General features: G+C 44.6%; 1 protein-coding gene across 3 annotated transcripts in view; it reads right to left on the bottom strand.

The window, feature by feature from the left end:
- The window catches only part of cux2b (cut-like homeobox 2b), a 74,195-nt gene that overhangs the window by 48,869 nt on the left and 5,685 nt on the right, over nucleotides 1–19,641 (bottom strand). The window contains exon 1 of one of the 3 annotated variants that reach the window (XM_028415032.1): nucleotides 9,217–9,274. The exons of the other annotated variants lie outside the window; for them this stretch is intronic. Coding sequence (XP_028270833.1) covers nucleotides 9,217–9,234 — 18 coding nt within the window. The 5' untranslated portion in view covers nucleotides 9,235–9,274. Of the gene's footprint in view, nucleotides 1–9,216; nucleotides 9,275–19,641 lie in introns of those variants that run through there. 3 annotated transcript variants of the gene reach the window in all.

The raw sequence follows: 19,641 nt of genomic DNA, 5'->3' as shown, positions 1-19,641 counted from the left end.
GTGTGTGTGTGTGTGTGTGTGTGAGCACGCGTTGGACTGTCCAGACACAGCCAACGGGGAGGAGCCTCTGACCCCTGTGACCCCTCACTAGGAACGTGAGGCGAGCACGCCGCCTCTGACGGGGAGCCACTGGGGGGCTGCTATCACCTGGCATCTTCCTCCATCTGTTTCCCCCACGACTGCTGTTCTTTCACTTTTACTCTCCATCAGATTGACTAGAGCTGCTCCAAGTCACAGCATCATCAAAGTACCGCCGACCACACCAACACCAGGGTCATTTATTTCTGGGAGTTTGTTTTACACTGCTGCCACTGCCAGATGGGTGGAGCTTAATAAGTTGCTGATTATATATTCAATCACAATTAGGTACAAGCATGGCTCATCATGTGACCCTTTGACCTCAGCCCCAGCTCTACATGGTAACAAATTCTGTACTTATCACCTTTGTTGCATCAATGCTGACTGCACTATGCAGAAATATGTAGGCAGTGTATAGATTGTGAGAACTTACCAGGGAAAAATCACATTTCATCCTGACACCTCTCTAAACTCTGGACTAGAAGTCTGATAAATCATCCAAAATAATTAATCCCCAGTCAGTCAGGCTGTCTTCAAACAGCATGCTAAATCTTACAAAAGGAAGGAGAAGCGTGTGAGCGTTACAACCATCAGCAAAAGGTGTGACTGGTGTTGTCAGCCATTATTCGTCATACCCTGCTTCATTTAGAGAGTTTTTGGCGCCTGATGCACCAGAGCACATCCTACTTGTCAACACTTCTCTCTCTCTTTAATTCCAACATGCACACTTAGGCTTTTTTTTTTTTATTTATTCCTCACCGATGTAACACACATCTTAGTATGATCAGGGAGGCTCTAATTCCATTTATTGTCAGGTCTTATTCAAAATAGTATCAAGAGGTATCGTGAAAACATCTTATTACTGCTCTTTCAAACAATCCCATATCCACTCTGAATCCAATGAATAACTTTAAATGTCCTCCAATTAGAAACTTCAAATTACAATCTCTGACTGAATGCTCCAAACGAAGGCCAATTACAACACCTTATATATCATCATTAAGGCCGACCATTGTTCTGCTCCTTTCAAACTCTGTGGTTACAATCAGGGTGTCTATTGTCATTGTGTGGTACATGCAGGGTGACTAATTACACAGTCCTATGATTCATTAGCAGACTAGTGGGTTGAAACCTGAGAGAAGACATGATAACCTCAGTCAGCCAAAGGATCTGCTAAAATGCAGACGTGAATATGAAAGAGTAAAGTGTCTTTTTAAGGGAGATGCAAGAAAAATTAGTAGAGCTCCTTCACTGAGGAACTTGAACAATAAAATTGGGGACAATGTTTGTTTTCCTGATTCAAAGTGAGAAAGGGGGAAGTGCACTGCGGGGGACGTGTTTCTGTGAAGCTTCACCATTGAGGTCAGCTTGAGGGAGAGGAGGAAAGCTCCATAGATGCAGCCATCAACACTATGGCCCACTTTCACCTGAAATGACGAGATGCAGTGCTGCAACACAGCTAACCTGCGATTGTTTATTCTCTCTTAAGAAATGTCAATCTGTTCGCTCTCAGGTGTGCTGCTCTTCCTCTTGTTTTTGTTGTTTTCTCCCCCCTACTCTCTCCGTTTTCCCTTGTCGATTGCAGCGAGATCAAAGCGACGCCGCTGGAAGAATCTGAATATTTCAGGTGTGGAGAGAGGGCTGCGTTTCACACCACCTGTGTAGCGCTGAGAGACAGGTCCCTCCTCTCGCTCAGACTCAGTTAGCAGGGCCCCTGGGGCCTGGCGACATAAACCAGGGCCACCTGTCTGAGAAAGAGGGAACACTCCTTTACCCTCCTTCTCTCCATCGCACTTTCATTTTACAGCATTTGAACCAAAAATAAATGAATCTAAATAGAGCGGTGAGAGTGGGAATAAAACTGGTGCTGACAACAAGCAGCCGAGCGCTTTGAGTGCCGTCACAAAGGCTCCAAGATCTGGCAGACAAGTTCCGCTGCCGCAGAATGGGAGCAGCTACTTGAAAGGGCAGTTTATACATGAATCATTTTATAATTTGCCATGTTGTGCAGCAGAAGGTAGCTCTCACATATTAAAGATGAGTCCGGTCAAGAGAATCACCAGGATTTTTTTCTGTCATAACACAGCATAGAGTAGTTCTGATTCTCATCACATCATCAGGGCCGCCATTTCTGACCCAAAGCAAATAAAAAGTATCCCCAACGTCCACGCCAGCCTTACCAGTTTGATGTAGCTGCTCTCCTTGGAGGGCTGTGTGCCTTGACATGTGTGCATGTGTAAGCACTTGTGAGGGCGTGTGTGTGTGCATGTGTGCAGACGTGTGTTCAGGGGGGCGTGGAGCAGGTTCCACGCTACCAGTTTCCAGCCATGTCTCTCAAAAGGGCCGTAAAGTCTTTACAGCAAATTCCTTACATTCATCTGTGTCAGAGCACTCGGCACACATTAGGCGTTTACACGGGAGGAAACACAATCTATTTGATGCTACACTGCCCACACGTCCAGAGCCCTCCTCCTCACACTGGAGATTCACAGTGTTTAACTTCCATTTCATATTCTGAACAGGCAGGCAGACGGGCAGGCGAGAGCAGGGAATGGACTCCATCTTGCTGCAAATCAGCGTTTAAACACCTGACTAAATGTAATCTGGAAAGAGTCAACAAGAGGCCCTCGCATTACGCCGCTCAAGATATTTGTTTTTATTTATTCTGGAATGTGCAATTGATTTTTTGTTCTTCTCTCTAATGATGTATGCAAACGGTGAACCGAAAAAAGTCACACTTCATTTTTTCCCTGGCCGATGCTGCTCCCCATCTTTTAATATCGTGGGTGCTTATGAGAACAAGTGGAGGTTAATCTGGGGAGCGGGTCACAGCCAGCCGACTCTTTGTAAATGTCAGCGGGGACATCCAGGCCTTTCTTATTACCACACTAAACCAACAAGGCTGACGGCTTCAAGACGGATGTGTGACTTGGAGGTGTCTTCCCCTGCTGCTTTTCACCGCCATCATGGACCAACCCCATCACGGAAAACCTTATTAATCAATCGATTTATCGCCATAAATCAGGCCAGGCTTTGATTGTATCAGCAAGTCATGCGATCAATCAATTAGGTTGGACCGAGCGGCCCAATTTGCCTAAAGAAAGATGAATGTTCCCCCACATCATCCATTCGGTTGTCCGTTTACCCATCAAACACTGCTGCTGTTGCCTTCCCAACCCCAACGTGCATCCTTTCATTGATTTTTTCAGATTATACTGCAAAAGATTCAAAGGACACTTAATTCTGCCTTCATTTGTAGGGAAGTGTGGTCTGGAGTGTCTTTTGATGCCTCATATCATCAAAACAACAGTGTAAACGTTAAATTCTGGGATACAGAGAGCTGATGAGTGATCTGGCAGACTGACAGATACAGAGCATAATGCTTACATGTAACTGAGAAAAATGGGGCACAATGGGACATATCATGGATTAGTAGCAGTCAACCCTACCCAGGTTTATGTGGCAAGGCAAGAGGGAGTGGAAGGACTGAACAAGGAAACAGCTGGATGAACAAACTGTGGAAAACATATGTATAATGACATATTTGTTTCATATTTTATCCCAACTGTGAATTCCAATCCACATTGTGACACCAGCTGCCTCGGTCCAACGCCTCCCATCTGCAACTCTGTGTCAGGATGTCTCCAAGGACAGGCAGGGAAACTGTAGGGACGACAAAAACCGACAGGAGCAAGTAGAGCACGACAGAGTGGGCTGCTGGAGCCTTGGCGTGCTTCTCCCCCAGCGGTGGGTTGAAATGTGGCAGACTGTAGAGCTGCCGTGGAGAGGAAAGAACACCGGGAGCTCCCCAGGGAGAAAATCTGTGGTGGGATTAGAGCCCCACTAGACTCGGTTCTGCTTCACACCCCCAGACCCTGCTGCGTTACAGCTAGGGGGGCCACTGAGATATCTGTGGGGGCTTTGCAGTTCTGCCCAATCTCCCCAAGCCACACCATGTAATTAGAGATAAAGACAGAGGGCTCGGCTACTCAACCTCAATTCTCCCAGCTTCACACAAGGCTGCCCACCCATACCCCCCCAGAGGAAACCCCACCGCACTGCCACTACACCACCACCTGTGTACACGAGCTGGCTACAGAACCCTATCATTTCTCAACCAACTACTACACGCATTGAACATTTAAGATACTACAGAGTACGGTACATGATCATGATTGATTAGCGTTCAAATGTGAAGTGTCCTGAAGATGCTACACTATGACTCACAAAGGGGTTTTTTTGACACAATATTCCACATATTATGTTTTTTGAAGAGTTTTCATATCGTAGGAATTCTCAGGTAAACAATAACCACAGTAAATAAGTAATTTTTCTTCATATCTAAAACTTCATCCAAGCAGAGGGGGGTGAAATTTAGTGAATATAGCAGAGGAGGAACTCTCGACTATATCCAAGAAACATAAAATTATACTATGGTGGGATCCATTATTCATCTCAGATACATTTTTCATTTAGGAGTGGGCTGGATATGAGCAATGATGAATGCATTGCCCAGGATGCAATTTGTATGTAAAATAACAGAAGATTACAGAATATGTTTTAAGTGCAAATGCAGTTTGTTGCCATCTAAGTAGAAAATGCATTCCTACAAAAAGGAATAAGACCTGAGCGCCATGATACTGCCTCATAAAATCACTTAGCCCGTAGCTAGGCCCCTCGCCAGTCCTTAGAAAGGGTCACAATGAGAAGCTCAAGTGATGAATGAGCTGACTGGAGTAGATTTTCATTCATGTAATATACACTACCTCTTGGGCTGGCGTTTGAAAATGTAGGATAAGTAAACCAAATAACTAAGGCTAATTCAACTTGCATCCAGCTCAGCGGCACACTTCCTTGAAATCTGCCCCCCTCTGCAGTGAACACACACATCTACGCACAAGTGCACACAAACATACAACAGTGATTCGCTGCCTGCCAGGCATCCACATGTTCCTCTTAGGACTCGCTCTCTCCTCATCAGCTTCACTCGGTGCACACCGTTTCAATTCAGTGCGCCTCAAAGACACACAAAGAGCCTTCCCCTGCATTCACAGTACAAAGATTGAATACAGCCCCCTAACACAAGACATGCCCACCACAGAGCATGTAATACAACTCATTACCGGGCACGCAGGGTGTAGAGGGCTGTGATGGGAGAGACAAGCACAACAGGGAGAGAACAGGGGGCCCTTACACCAACATCTCCATCTTCCTTCACAACCAACAGAGCTCTAAAACCAGCCTTAATAACTAAAGCTATCCAATTGATTTTTGCAGCTTCTCTGAAATAAGTGTTATAACGTTGGTGGAATTGAGAGAAAAAGCAGAAATACTGTTTACACTTCGGATAAACGTGCCACACAGCCTGCAGGCCCACGGACATGCCTTTTACATGATAGAAAGCATTCCGAGGTAATTCAGGTTTGAGCTGTCACTTCCTCTGGCGTGTCTCTCAAACTGTGGTTGACCCACAAGCAAACTATGTCCAATCACAAAGAGGCAGGGGGACAGTGTATCTGGGTCAGCCGCATTGATCTGAGCCCTGCACTGCACGGCTCTGGGGTCAGGTTTTTGTGTGCTGACAAGAGGGGACAAGGTTTGGTTTGGTGCACACGGAGGCAGAAAAAAAAGAAAGGTGGGGGGGGGGGGCAGGGAGGAAGGAGGATGGCAAATAAGCAAATCCACCACTGCACACGGCCTCATGAACCTTCCTTAACCTCAGGGCAGTTGCATGACCTGAGGCAAAGCATTACACACATTAAAAAGACATGAACTTCAGAGCATTGGAGTTTCAAGCACGCAATCAATGGGGCCACAGGTGCAAACATTTTCTGCACTGCCAGTGGAATGCCCTTTTTTCCTCCCTCCTAGGATTACACTGGAACCTGTTTTTGCACCGTGTTCATGTTAATGTCAGCAATAATAAAGACCTGCTGCACAAGAAACAATAAAAAAAGAGCAAAAGCTAGAGACAGCTATTGGAGGTGGGCTGAAAACAGTGCGGGTAGTCGGGAGAGAGGGCAGGATGTGAGGAGCCTGTCAACTTCTCCCCGTCTGCTCCTGCGTTCGCTCGCTTCAGACTGAGGGGAGCAAATGGGCCTAATTCACACTGGCTGTGTGTGAGTGTCTCTGCTGTCTAGCAGCGTGAGCGGGAATTAGATCTATGGTTTGTAGCCTTCATCCCTTCCCAGACAGACTTGTTCCGGCTCAGAGGCGCTGCCTAATCCGCACCTCTCTCCCGCTTGCACTCCCGGAAAATGACTTCACACAGCTGCCTCAAACGCCCAACGCAGCAATTCTCGTCTGAGTGAACTCCCCCCTACTCAAAAAAAAACTCTGCAGACCTCCCATAGCTCATTTAACATACCAATTCCTCCCCGAAGCCCACCATACCTCCATCCTAGGGGATGAAAACAACAAGGAAAACAAGTAGAGCCCCACTTGATGATTTCAGGACGGTTTTCTCCAGAGAGCTGTCAAAATCAGGTGTACAGTGGGAGGAATTCAGAGAGGGAGGAGGTAGCCTGGTTGTGGAGTAGTTGGTGTCTGTTATGTCAGATATAGCGGACACTTCATTTCTTCCATGATCACCCATCTACCTGTCCTACAAAGCAGGAGAGCAGTGAATTACTCTGGGAACACAAAGCCATGTGAGTTCTCACATTAAGGGGGTTTCTTCTAGTTGTTGTCAAGGACACAATCATCAACAGATAGACCATGCTGCAAGAGGGCTGCTCCCAGGCACAGCAGCCCACTTGGGTCATGGAGGGTAACTCCGGATAATGGTGAGGCCACTCAGACAAACACTCCAGCCTTGAGGACAGGAAACCGGGGAGAGGTCCTTCTTATGAACCAAAGCCTATCTAATGGCTTTCATCTGTTTTATGAATACCCCACCTATCAGAATCTGCAACGATGCCTTGCAGCGCTTCACCTGCTTTTGTCCTTTCTCCAAAATGCCAGGACAAAAGACACTGCCAAAGAAAGAAAAAAAACAAAACAACAACGTGAGCCATTTTGGATCTCATGAGAAAGTTATATTAAGTGCAAACACTGTCCTCCATATGCTCCAACAAAAAGCATTTGCAAGCAGTCGACTGATGCTGCGAGAAATGTAGCGCAGTTCTCAGGAACTCTTTAGGCAGCAGAGAGAAAAAAAGTGATATTACAAGAAAAGGAGAATGATTAAAGCCTAATATGGCATAGTAGAGAGGGGAGAGAGAGGTGATTTATCCCTTCACGGCCTTTTGACACTAAATTAAACTGTTGAGTCCATTCCCCCGTGCCAGCTAGTTATCTTTCCAGGCTAATTTAACACTATAATTTACATTCCATATAAAATACATCCTGATGTGGTGCTGTCAAGGCCGTACATCATTTGCAGAGTGTGCTCCAGTTTCAGTGAAAAGGACAGAATTAGATCATATTCATGATGCAATTAAACACTTCAGTGGGAATCGATGTAAAACCGATGAGCCCTGAAAACAATGCATATGGCTGAGAACATTAGAACACATTACCTACCCTTGGATCCCTCGCTCCACAGACGCAATTTAAAATCCTCTACAACTCCACTCTCCAGATTCATAACGCACAGCGATAATAAATGAATTTTTCACAAAATTATTCAACTACTAAATTGCCCATGGTAACTGAGTATCAGATGAAAGTGATGTGAATTATTAAGTAGGGAAACTGTTTGTTCTCACCACGGGTGTAATAATCGGCCAAATGAGGAAAAGAATGGGCGCAAGAGGGGCAGGTTACAGTAAAGGGAGATCTCATAATAAACATCAGCGTTGATGTAAAAGCGGGAAAACTCTCGTCTGCCGCCTGGGCCTCCAGCTGGGATGATGGTATCGACCGATTTCCCTAGGGTGGTAGTAGTGTGGGTTTTCTTATGGATACAGAGAGCAGAGAGGAGAACATTACAAGGCGCTGCTGCACAGTCTCATGTAAAACTGGCAACAGGCCCTCTGAAGCTGGCAAAACCACTGCAACAGCCAGCCAATGTTACACCACTTCACCACATTTTACATAATCAGACAGACAGCGCAGCAGACCACACACTCGCACCGCTCCACTCCAGATCACATCAACTACCTGTCACACTCCTCTCCACAGCCATCAGACTCACTTTGATTGGCTTAGAGGCATAGACTCACAAAAGCTGGAAAAACCTTTGCAAAGCTACAAAACGCATTTCTCGCCCTTATTTGCATTAATCATGCTTTGCCTTCTCAATTCTTTTAACCAAACATTTCTATTTTCAAAGCTCAAACTTGTTGATAGTAAGAAAGTAGACAAATGTAATGAAATTCAGAATTTAAGAGCCATACAGGGGGCAGAGATACAGCAATTTGTAACCATTTCTGACAGGATGAGTTGGCCTCTCCAACTGAAACAGTAATTATGCTTAATGGTCCTTTAATCTGTCCATCAGGCAGGAGGTGAGCAGCCGGGTCAGCCTAAAGTGCTCCAGGCATCACAGTGTGTCAGGGTACAGTCAGAGAGGTGAGGTGCTCCATGAGGAGTGCCAGGACCGCTCGCTTCACCACACCACTCTGCTAGGCTGCAGGACACAGGCCTTCCTCCAACACACACATTAGTCAACATGTCGTCCCCCTACAGACCGCCTCCCGCATTGAAAAAAAAAAAAAAACTGCTTACAGCTGAGCTACGGAGAAAAATGTGTTTCCCGCACAAATGAGCAAATGAGTGAAGAGAGTGGACGCCTGACAAGTTTGATCTAATTTGATGAAGACCTAATAATCAGGATAGGATGACTGATGTTAAACCCTGTGTTCTGGTGAGAATTCTGAACTGTTGCGTCCAGCTGGTGCCCTGGCGTCAAGCCATCACTATAATCTCTAACTCTGAAAGGATTTCTTTTGGTTTTTCCACAGAGTCACAGCTGATGAAAGTGGGGTTAGAGCTCAGCTAATTCTAGTTCACATTAGAAATCCCAGGTCATGTCCCCTACATACCTCGACAGTCACGCATGTCTGAGCGGCCCTATATGCAGACAAAGCTGGAGCAGAGAAAGCATTCCAAGCAGAAAGATGGCACTGGGTCAATCCCAATAGTAATAGCAAAGACACAGGCACCCATACAAAAACAAGGGTGAACAAATAGTACCTTTGTACCCAGAGTCATTTGTACCCAGCTCAGGCACTTGGCTATCGCAGAGCCTGGCAGATAGAACTCCTAGTCCCAGCTATGCATCTGCACTTGTGCTGTATTTGTTATCTTGGACAAGCATTCTCCCTCACCGTTTCGCTGGCCAAATAGAGAGGGGGGAGAAAACGAATCACTCCTAGACCTACTCCTGTTGTTCCCTCAGCTGTCAACACTTCTCACAGACTTCACCCCCGCCTAGCCACATCGATACAGAGAAGTGACTGCCGTTTGCTTTATGATTGCCTTGTTTTATTCTCTCGGCCGGGCTTTTTCTCAGCCTTCACAGCTCTAATCAGACCGCCTTGCCTGGACAACAGAGCCATTGTCTCTTAAAGTGAAAGAGGCAGTGGATGAGTGAATCCCCTTCCATTTTCCCGCTTTATTAGCCCAGCCGCACACTACTGTTTATACTAGTGGGTATTCTGTGTTTGCTGAGAACAATTACAGTATGACAAATGATCCATCAATGCCATCTATCAGGCCAGAGCTGACAGGAATCCTATAGATAGGGCAGCCATTCGTCCCCCGCTCCCCATCTCTGGGGTCCCATGCTTTAGTATCCATGACAACGTGCAAGCCACTTGCCACGCTTGCCACTTCACAGTGAGAGATGAGCGCCCGTGAGTGGCTTTGAAAATTAGCCTTTGACACCCCATGTTCCAGTGCGCTCCCACCCTCCTAGCCTACAGTCCAGCCCCTTTGGGGGGGCCTCAGAACAGCCTTGGCCCTTTTTCCTCCACATTCAGGCTTACACAAACACAAAAGGCAGACACATTGCTAGGCACGACTATAAACATACTTCTCTAGGTCTCACAGTGTCAGTTTTATCGTGCCTGGGCTATACGTTTCTCAACATTAACCTCACAGCTACATTACCTATCCAGCAATGGAAATGAAAGAGAGGCACCAACTTGGGCGCCATCCATAAAATGGGCTGAAAAATAAAATGGGTGAGCTAGAAAGAGAAAGGTTGAGGGGTGCATGAGTGCACATGAGCTACCAGCACATTATCAGACAGAGCCAACTGCCTGACCCCTCTATCCCTCATTTTATAAATGACTTTCTATAAAATGTGTCAAAATAAAACCATTAAATGCTCAAAGCGTTTTTTGAAAGATATTGTTTTGAGTCAAATGTAACGAAACGCTGATGTACAAAATTAGACCTTTCTGGTAATTATGACTGGAAAATCCAATTATTGCAAGATATTTAAGAATATGGATTAAATACTCAAATATGATTGCAAACAAACTTGCAGACTTACTAAATCACAAGCTAAGTATGAAAGATGTTGTGGGCCAAGCTACGATTCCCATTTGACTTGCAGACACACCTCTTTGGAGTTGTATTTATGCCATAAACTGCACTTGGCAGCTGAGGATCATATTACTACCGTGAAAGAAACAAACAAAGCTGTGCAAACGTGGTGCACTGTCAGAAGCAACGGTTTTACGGCTTGTGATTAATCATATTTGGAGGAACATTAAAGGGAAAGGAGGAAAGTGGCTCCAGCACTAGGAGGTAAGGGTGTCAACTGATATAACCCACCACTGACATCAAGCAGAGCCAGCTAGCTCATTGATGTGGCAGCGTCTCATTTTCACCAGTTTGGAAGCAGACAGTTTTGCAGCGCCTTGCGGTTCTTAATTATCTTCCGACTTTGTCTAATTCAATCAACACAACTCAGATCTGGCTGCGAAATGGCACTCACATCCCCTCAAGCTCAGCAAGTCAAAAAACACTGAATAAGTGGAACAGTCAAACTGACAAAATGGCATAGCACATGAGAAATAACTGCTATTTTATCTCCCAGGCTGAGACCTCATCCACAGCAGAGGGGATGAGGGGAGGCTGAGAGAGCAACCAATCAGCTTTTTGTTTTAAGTTACAAGGCCGCGTTCAGGGGGAAATGCAGGAGTCAAGCGCTTTGATGACACTGCAAATGCTGCCACACTGAGCAGTGTGAGGTCACTCTGTTAGCTGAGACTCATGAGGTCCTTCGCACGGATGATTCCAGAGCGAACTTAATATCCCGTTAACACAATTGCATCTGACTACAATGTCAGAGCAGTACAATATTTCACACAACTTCCTCACCACCATGCATTTTTAATAGAATACAAGACAAACATGCCAGCAACAGCACACACAAGCCCACACACACACCGATTTTAAAGGTTATTAGGGATTAAATTGTTTGCCAATTTGCAATCTAAAAGGTGACATAATGAAAGGAGGAGGAATGGAAGTACCCATCCCCCCTGCAAAAAAACCTTTGCCACCACCCTTTATCTCCACCATTCCCACCCATTCACCTCCCATCTAATTCCAAGGGCCACAGCATTATTAGATTTTGACATTATTAGCTCAAATAGCAGAGAGGCCCTGCTGTCATTATAAAGCCTTTACTTTTGCGCTGACTGCCAAATCTGTTTTGCACTAGCTACAGACTGCCAAACCCAACAATGGCAGATTAGTGAAGCCCTTCTCTTGTTGCAGCAGAGGTTAATATAAAGTGACAGGGCTAAGTCCGCTCCGATTAAGTATGCTGAGAGATATTACGGCAGTTTGTTACATCAGATCGTTATTGGATTAAACAGCATGCACAACAATGAAAGTTTAATTTTAATTTTCGGCAGGAATATAAAACAGGCTCTAAGAATGCTCCTGTCAGAACAAAGGCAGTATTACAATACTTTCTTGTTTTTGCTTCCCCCTTTTGCCATTACTGGAGTGGCAGACATGAGAAAAAAAAATGATGGTAAGTGAGGATGTCAACCTTTAGATTTTTGCCTCCCCGAAGTTAATGCATTATTTATAAACTAACAAAATTCAACCGCACTCCACAAACCAGAAAAAAAGGGGGGTATACTATCGGAAACTTGTGTAAGCTTTTTAATTTCCCTGCTCCCTACATTTTATTGGTTGGGTCATACTGCTGTGCTGCAGGCAGCGATTCTCTAGTTGGCCAGTGCATTGTTAGCTGTGCAAGAGGTCACTGCACCTGACCAATAAGCTGTTATTAATCCTTACAGAGTCATCCATTAGCCCATCCAATTTTTATGACCCTCTTCTTTATTAGATGAGCCATCAGCTGTCCATATCTGGCAGAATTATGGACTTCCTCATTTGAGCTGCAATGCTCCCCCTTTCCCAGAAGGTGTTGGCGAGCTGGGCCAGGTAGAGTGAACCTGAAGCCTGGGCCAGGAGAGCAGGGGTGGGGCGGGAACTGAGGAGGGGGAACTGAATCTGCCAGTCTCCTGGGGTATTCCCCACTGTCCCGCTACCTCCGATAAATCTCGGTGCTTTACGATTAGGTACATAAAATGAGTCATAGATCTGGACGGTAAATAAGAGCTTGTCAGTGGGGCTGACGCCAGGCCCAGCTCCTCCTCCACCTCCTCCTCTGCCAGATAGTCCCTCTGTACCCCGGCCATCAGACTGCTGCTATTGAGCTGGGGCTAAAAAGGCTCCAATAAATAAGCCCGATATTTCCCTCGGGACTTCATTGGTGCCACCCTGAAGCATGCTTGCATACACTGAACAAACAAAAAGGTCCAGCATCAGAAACAGGTCTGTCTGGGTACCAACAACACTTTGTTTCTTGTTTTTACAATTATGTATAAAATGCTGCTTCGCTCATTGTTTCTAATTACTTCTCTCAGATTGAAAAGCCAGGAAGTCAATGGATCAATCCATCTCAAGTATATTCAACTGTACCGTATGGTGGACTCTAAGACACTGATGTCTTTTAATGGACCTTCAATCTATACTTGCAATTAAGCATGCAAAATCTCCCATTAAGTAACTCCACTTACAGTGTATTTACTCTGGTGCTGTTTGGATGTTTTTTTAGACAGCGTCTTCAACAAGGCTGAGAGAATAGCGGCGAGATGACCTGAGGGAGGAGTGATGGTCTCCAAATGCACTAACACAATGATGGACACTTCCTCTGCAGCGCCAGCTAATCATTGTTGCCGATTCGTTTACACTGGTCCAAAATGACTCCCTGAATGACCGCCTTTGCATATTAAACAGACAAACAGACAATGGGGACGCACTGTTGGAGGACAGCTAAACACCAGCAGTGTCATGACAGTCTGGGGAACAGTAGACTCATAATACTGTATGTACAAATGGGGAATCCGCCGGCTGATTGATAGCATATTAAACAGAATTGTGTTACTGCCTATCCACTGCACATTTTGACAAGGCACCTGCAAAAATGTTTTCAACATACATCAGCACCTATTCAGCATAACTGCATATAAAGTGCACTACATTCCTCTGTACCAGGGAAAAAAAAGAGGCTATCAGGAGAAAGAGGTCTGGAGAGGAAAGCAGAAAGAGTGCATGGCTACAGGCATGCAATCAGCTAAGAATTCAAAATCTCACCCAGTTTATACAGTTCTATAATCAGAGAGCAAAGAAGGAAAACAACGCCATTGGCACCGCGGCAACGAGATTCAAAACATTTTCATTAGTGAGCGAAAAAATGAGTACTTCTTTAGTGAAAGCATTGCTTCTTTTTGCATAAGTTTGATGTTTAAGAGGGAAGATTAAACGGAGGGCAGGGGTTTTTATGTCACGTCTGAACTCTGAAAAAGCCTTTCTTACTAGTTACACCATCTGATTTATAGTTTTTGTTTTTCCTCCGGTGTTTCATCTGTTGTCAGTCAGGAAGTGGAGCATCGAAAATCAAAAGTTAAAGTAAAGATAATTGTAGTTGAAGTCAATGATTCGATATGTGAGTAATGCAAAAAGGTATACCCAACATCCTTCCTCACTTATTCTGACTTGTGCATTTCAGAGTTTGCAGGTGTACACTTAGAGAGAGGACACAGTGCCATGTGTAATCATATCCATCTGCCAGCATGCCGTTCTACCAGCATGCCATTATCCACACTAATGCCATCATGTAAATATGCAAACATGTTTCCTTATGTTACAGGATAAAATGTCATTATGTCACTACAGTGTCATTAGCCAGGAAGCTATTGGTTCAATATGCCAATTTGTCATTCAGTGTCATAGATTACAGTCAATATGCCAGAACAGAAATCCCACCATCAGGAGGTCATTGCAATGACACCAATATCCTTTTGTAATACGTGGTCAATATGCCAGTATGTCATGATATGTCAATGTGCCCATATGTTCAAAGTGCCAATATGCCAGTGGAGCAATAAGTCACGATATGAGTGTGATATCATTATATCAGTCATTACATGCGATGCAAATTAGGCTATAACATCACGCCAGGGATGTCATGTCAATATCTCATAATACCACCACGTCAATATGTGATTATGCCCAAATTTGTGGAGCCAGTATGTGTGCGTGGCATGCTGCCATGTTATCATGTCACCTTATGGCTACATGCAATGCATATGAGGAGAGCAGGTTGGTGTGTAGCCTGTTTGAAAATGTAGCTATGATTGCACAGATGTCTGTATGGTTAATAACTGCTTTTCTTAAAGTACATCAATCTGTACAATCTTCAATGCCAGCCTTTAGAAATGACATGTGGTCATGTTTAGCAAACTATGTCCAAAGAATTTCACAGCTTTTGTTCATCCACCCACTCCACTGTTTACTCCAACTACAGTCTGTGTTTAAAACTGTGATGGGAATATGTTCTCTCTGATTACACTCTATTGTTTTAGTATCCTTGGAGCAGATACCCCACACCACCCCCCTCCCCATCACCGCCTCTGCATCCTTCTGTTGTATTGATTAACGTCACCTGCTCGATCTTTCATCTTTTCTGAAAAAAAACCTTCTGTACATACGCGCAATATTAAGCTGTTGATAATACTATTACTCCAATACTTACTAAATTACTTAATAAATTACCAATACTACTAAATTTAAACAAAACCAATTTACATAATCTCTGAGGATCATCAATGTGTCTTGGCACTATATTGTATGCCACTATTGTATTAACTGTAGTACCCAAGTGTCAACACCTGCTAAAGCAAATTCCTTGACCTATTGACCATTATTTCTTATATAGTTCACAGATCCCACCAATTTTGGCTGGTATCACTTTCACCATACACACACCTTCAAAGACATGAAAGCTTTTGTTTTCCTTTTTTTAATATTGTTTTGTACTACAGGTGACATGAAATCCACATTTAAAGCAGCGGTAATGTAGATCTTATGTTGATATGTCACAGAAAGGTATAGATTCATCTTTTAAAACTTTGATGAATTGATGTACCCCCAGCAGAAGAGGCCATTATTGATTTTACACCATACTGCACCATTTGACCTTGTTTCCTATTGTTTCCTTGTTTATCATTTGCAGGGGACACGCTGTGAGCGATCCTATTTTTTTTGTAATAACATGTATGTTAAAAAACTAATACACCCCACATTGCATGTTCCGGTTTCAGAGAATCTTCCATATCGTTCCCCAAAACGTGACAGTATTTATATTTCACAAAAATGTAAGCTGACTGATAATGGTGTCCACTATAAACATGCTCTAATGCAACTTTGCTCTAAACATGCTTGATCCCAAAAAGAATATTTGGAAGTTTAAAAAACCAGATGTGTAAAAATGAGGAGCGCTTTGAAGACGGATTATCTTCTCATAATTCTGCCTACGTATCTAGTCATAACTAGACAGCGTCAGCAGTTGCAGAGACGTTCTGGACATTAAGTTTATGGGCTTCTCATTATTTAACATGTTAGGGTCTCCCCACCGCCCAATGAAATTTTGATGGCAGTATTACAGCTAGTTTGCTGGCTCCTCACTCCTACTCACTACTTATGCAGATGCAAAGAGAAGTCTCTTTGGACAGACCTGCATTCACACAGGAAAAGACATTAGACTAATCCACCTTTCAGCTTGGTGTGAGTAAATATTTACCACTGATCTTCCACTGGGCTGTTGGATTTGCCACAGCCTTGGTGGTGTTGTTGTTGTTGTTGACATGTATGAAGAGGCCAGACCTATGTCTGGACAGAACAGGGACTGCAGTGGTGCAATGATCTGATCTAGCCATTTCCTGCCTCTCCATCTGCATACAGTAAAAAACAAACATTCCTGTAAATAAAGACGGCTGTCCGGCAACTGTCTTCCCAGCGACAATGGTATTGACCGTAGTCAGATGCTCCGCTGATTAAAAATTGATCCATTTTGAAAAATCTAATCAACTGAATAGGATTCTTTCATACGTGGGGTGGGGTTGGATGTGTTTGTTGGAGGTGGTGGAGGGGTTTAGCAGCTGCTGACACTGGGAGGCAGACCTGTTATTAACCCCTGCACCTCCATGCAGCCCCGCTGCACCCTTTTCTACACCTCACATCCCCCCTTGCGCCCCGGGACTAGACACGGCCCAGACGGTCTGAATTATTCAGCAGTCTGAGAGAGGCTCCGGCCACTTGGCCTATTAATGCCTGCCAGAAGAGTCTAGTGGCTCTAATGGCCAGTCCAGAGGAGGCCCAGTTCCCAGTGGACGGGAGAAGGGCTGCTAACGCTAGGCTGCGGGGGATGTGAGAGTGAATTCATCAGGGACCAGGGTCGTAGCAGGTTAATGATGCCGCACGTCTAGACGGACGCTGGACTCACACCCTGCCCAAAAGGCAGCAGGGGGTGGGGGTAGGATGCAATAATATTTTTATCTTAGAAGGAGAACCAGCCCTGCAATATTAAGTCTTGGGGCTTATTTATGAAAGCGGTGTTGACTGAGGCCATGATCCACATTTGACCCGAGGTTCCCCCCTTCAAAAATAACAGAACAATAAAAATCTCCAAACCCACCTCTGATATGACAAGGCCTCATGTCATATTGTTCTAGTCCACCTATTATTTAGGACTTAATGAAAAGGAAGTGCAGTAAGTAACAGTTATCACAAACGGATAACATGTACCCACATATCTGAACAAGATTCATAACAGAGAGATTAAAGAATTGTCTGTACAACCCAACTCTGATTATGTGCAACCCCTTATCATCATCGCATAAACAAACCCAACAGCTGGAGAGGGCCCTTAACCCCAGAACTAACTCACTCAGTAATCAGGGCATCTCCCCCAGAGAGACTGGGGATGAAGCTCAGGGTGCGATTCTCATTTGGGAGTGACTCCGTTGCCATGTGGTCTATCACCTTGGTGATCATATGCATCCGCTCTGTGTCTCCAAGGGTGTAAACATGATCGCAAACACAGGCCTACGAAAAAATGACTCCCAGGGTGCAGCGCAGATGATCCGGTCAACAACAGCACAAGTACATGATCTGTGTGGCATCCACCTGGAGGATTCCTAATGGAGAAAGCTCTCAGACAAAAAGTAATCATTTTTGCACCAGAACACTCCGTCATCATTCACTGTGAGGACAAACACATTATAAAGCCCAGGCAGAGAGGCAGAGGAAGGCATTCTTATTATCATCCACTAGAGATTTATGCACTTCAAGGTTGACTTCTTTGAGTGAGTGGGCTCGATCAGTCTGATGAAGCGGAATGAGTTTAGCCTTCGGTAGTTACTATATGTATTGGGCTGCACCGCCACACAAGAGGAGCTCTTCCCGTTTCCAGAATATGATGCCAAGCACATTTACTGTTGAGGTCAACACTGCTGCCATGATTGCACCAAACCAAGGACATCCTGCAGAAGGCTACAGAGGGGACACAGACACACCCCTCTGTAGCCCATTTACACAAATGTAATTTTCTCATCTCCCCTCACTCAAGGTGACCAAGCGCATAACTCAGAGATCCATGTGAGATGATCCTGATGGCCCCGTTGCAGCAGAGATTTGCCCGCATTCAAAACAAGTCAGCAAAAGCATGCAGAGGTGAAAAAAAGAGGAAAATACAAGACATCCATTCAGACAAAATGTGTGGGCCATAGAGAGAACCACACACATAGCAATTTATTTTGCTTGGCTGCAGTTAAAAATCATATTCTCGTTTATCATACATCATATAGTCTCAATATTGGTACTGCATTAATAATCAAGTGGATGATTTCCATACAACATCAAGCTGAGAAGGAGTATTTTAAGGATTCCTGCAGTTAAGTACTCAAGAGAATCAGAAGACCGTCCACTTCACACACACACACACACACTCCATTTGTCATATAAGTTGACACCCCCCACCTCAACCAAATTCCAGTTCCTTAGGCATACTCTGCTGCATACTGCAAAAGCCTGGAGCAATGTTTAGCTAAACCTGCTGGCCTACGTAGGCAGGGAGAGTCCCCAGAGGGCTGAACAATCAGACAATTTCAAGATCATGAAGCATTAAACCAATCCCGGCAGGGTACACTAATTAAACAGCCGAGCCCGGCACAGCCAACCAATCCCCACAGAGCAATTAAATCCATCCCCTCTAAAACACTGTGGAACCTGTCTGGGGAAAACTGCAGAGAAGTGAGAGAGCAAGAAGGAGGGAGAGATGGAGCGGGGAGGGGAGGAAAATATCATAAAATTCATCTGGAAAAAAAAACTATAGGGGGAATGCAGCAGGAGGCTAACAAGGGAAATTGAAAAAGAAGAGTCTCAATTCAGTTCTTTGTTCTTTTCTCTATTTCTTCCATTAATATTCAAAATGTCTGCCTTTTCTCAGAAGGTGGGAAGGGGGGGGGGTGTGACCACATTTAAATTCAAATATAGTGACCCTGTTGCGATCAAAAGTTGCATATTTAATTAAGAATACAAGGTCTGGAAAGCACTCATGAGACTGAACGGAAAGACAGAATAGCCTCAAGGCCTATATTACACACCGGCAGAGCTGCTAACACAGTTGCTAAGCCTAATCAATACCCCAATGCCCTCCTCTACGAAAGTAAATGAACAGGTGACAATGAAGGCATGACATCACTGGGCTTTTCAGGGAACAACAAAGCCAGGTAGATTGAGAGGCATGGAAAAAACGATGCTGTAGCTTCTGTTTTAGCAAATAGTCTGCAAGTGTTTATATATATATGCGCTCACAGGTACATGAATAATGGATCATTAATGAATAGGGCTACATTTTCCAAAAATCTTAGGGTTAGGTAGGCAAATCCTCCTGATGTGTCATTTCCCTGAAGAGGATCAGACAAAGTGCAAGGGTATTTTGGTGGTGTTGAAGAGGAGCTGAGAACGCCAAAGGGGTATGATTCGAGCTGGAGGTGTGGACAGGGAGATAGACTTGCTCTTTTTTTCCCCCGACTGAGGCGGTGTATAAATCACAGAGCCCAGCTCCATGTCTCCACTTCCTGTTCCTCTCCATTAAAAATGATAAACTGTACCTTTTGAAGCCACTCGCTCGCTTTAGGGTCCCAGTCTGCACCTTCCCAGTGTAGAAGCATGAGTGCGCCGGCTCAGATTTATTCTATCCCCTCCCATTGTTGGGATGAATAAGAGAGTAATTAACTG

Source organism: Parambassis ranga, chromosome 9 (assembly GCF_900634625.1).
Source record: "Parambassis ranga chromosome 9, fParRan2.1, whole genome shotgun sequence".
NCBI lineage: Eukaryota > Metazoa > Chordata > Actinopteri > Ambassidae > Parambassis > Parambassis ranga.
The sequence above is the reverse complement of the archived record's forward strand: the minus strand, read 5'-3'. Positions and strand labels throughout refer to the sequence as shown.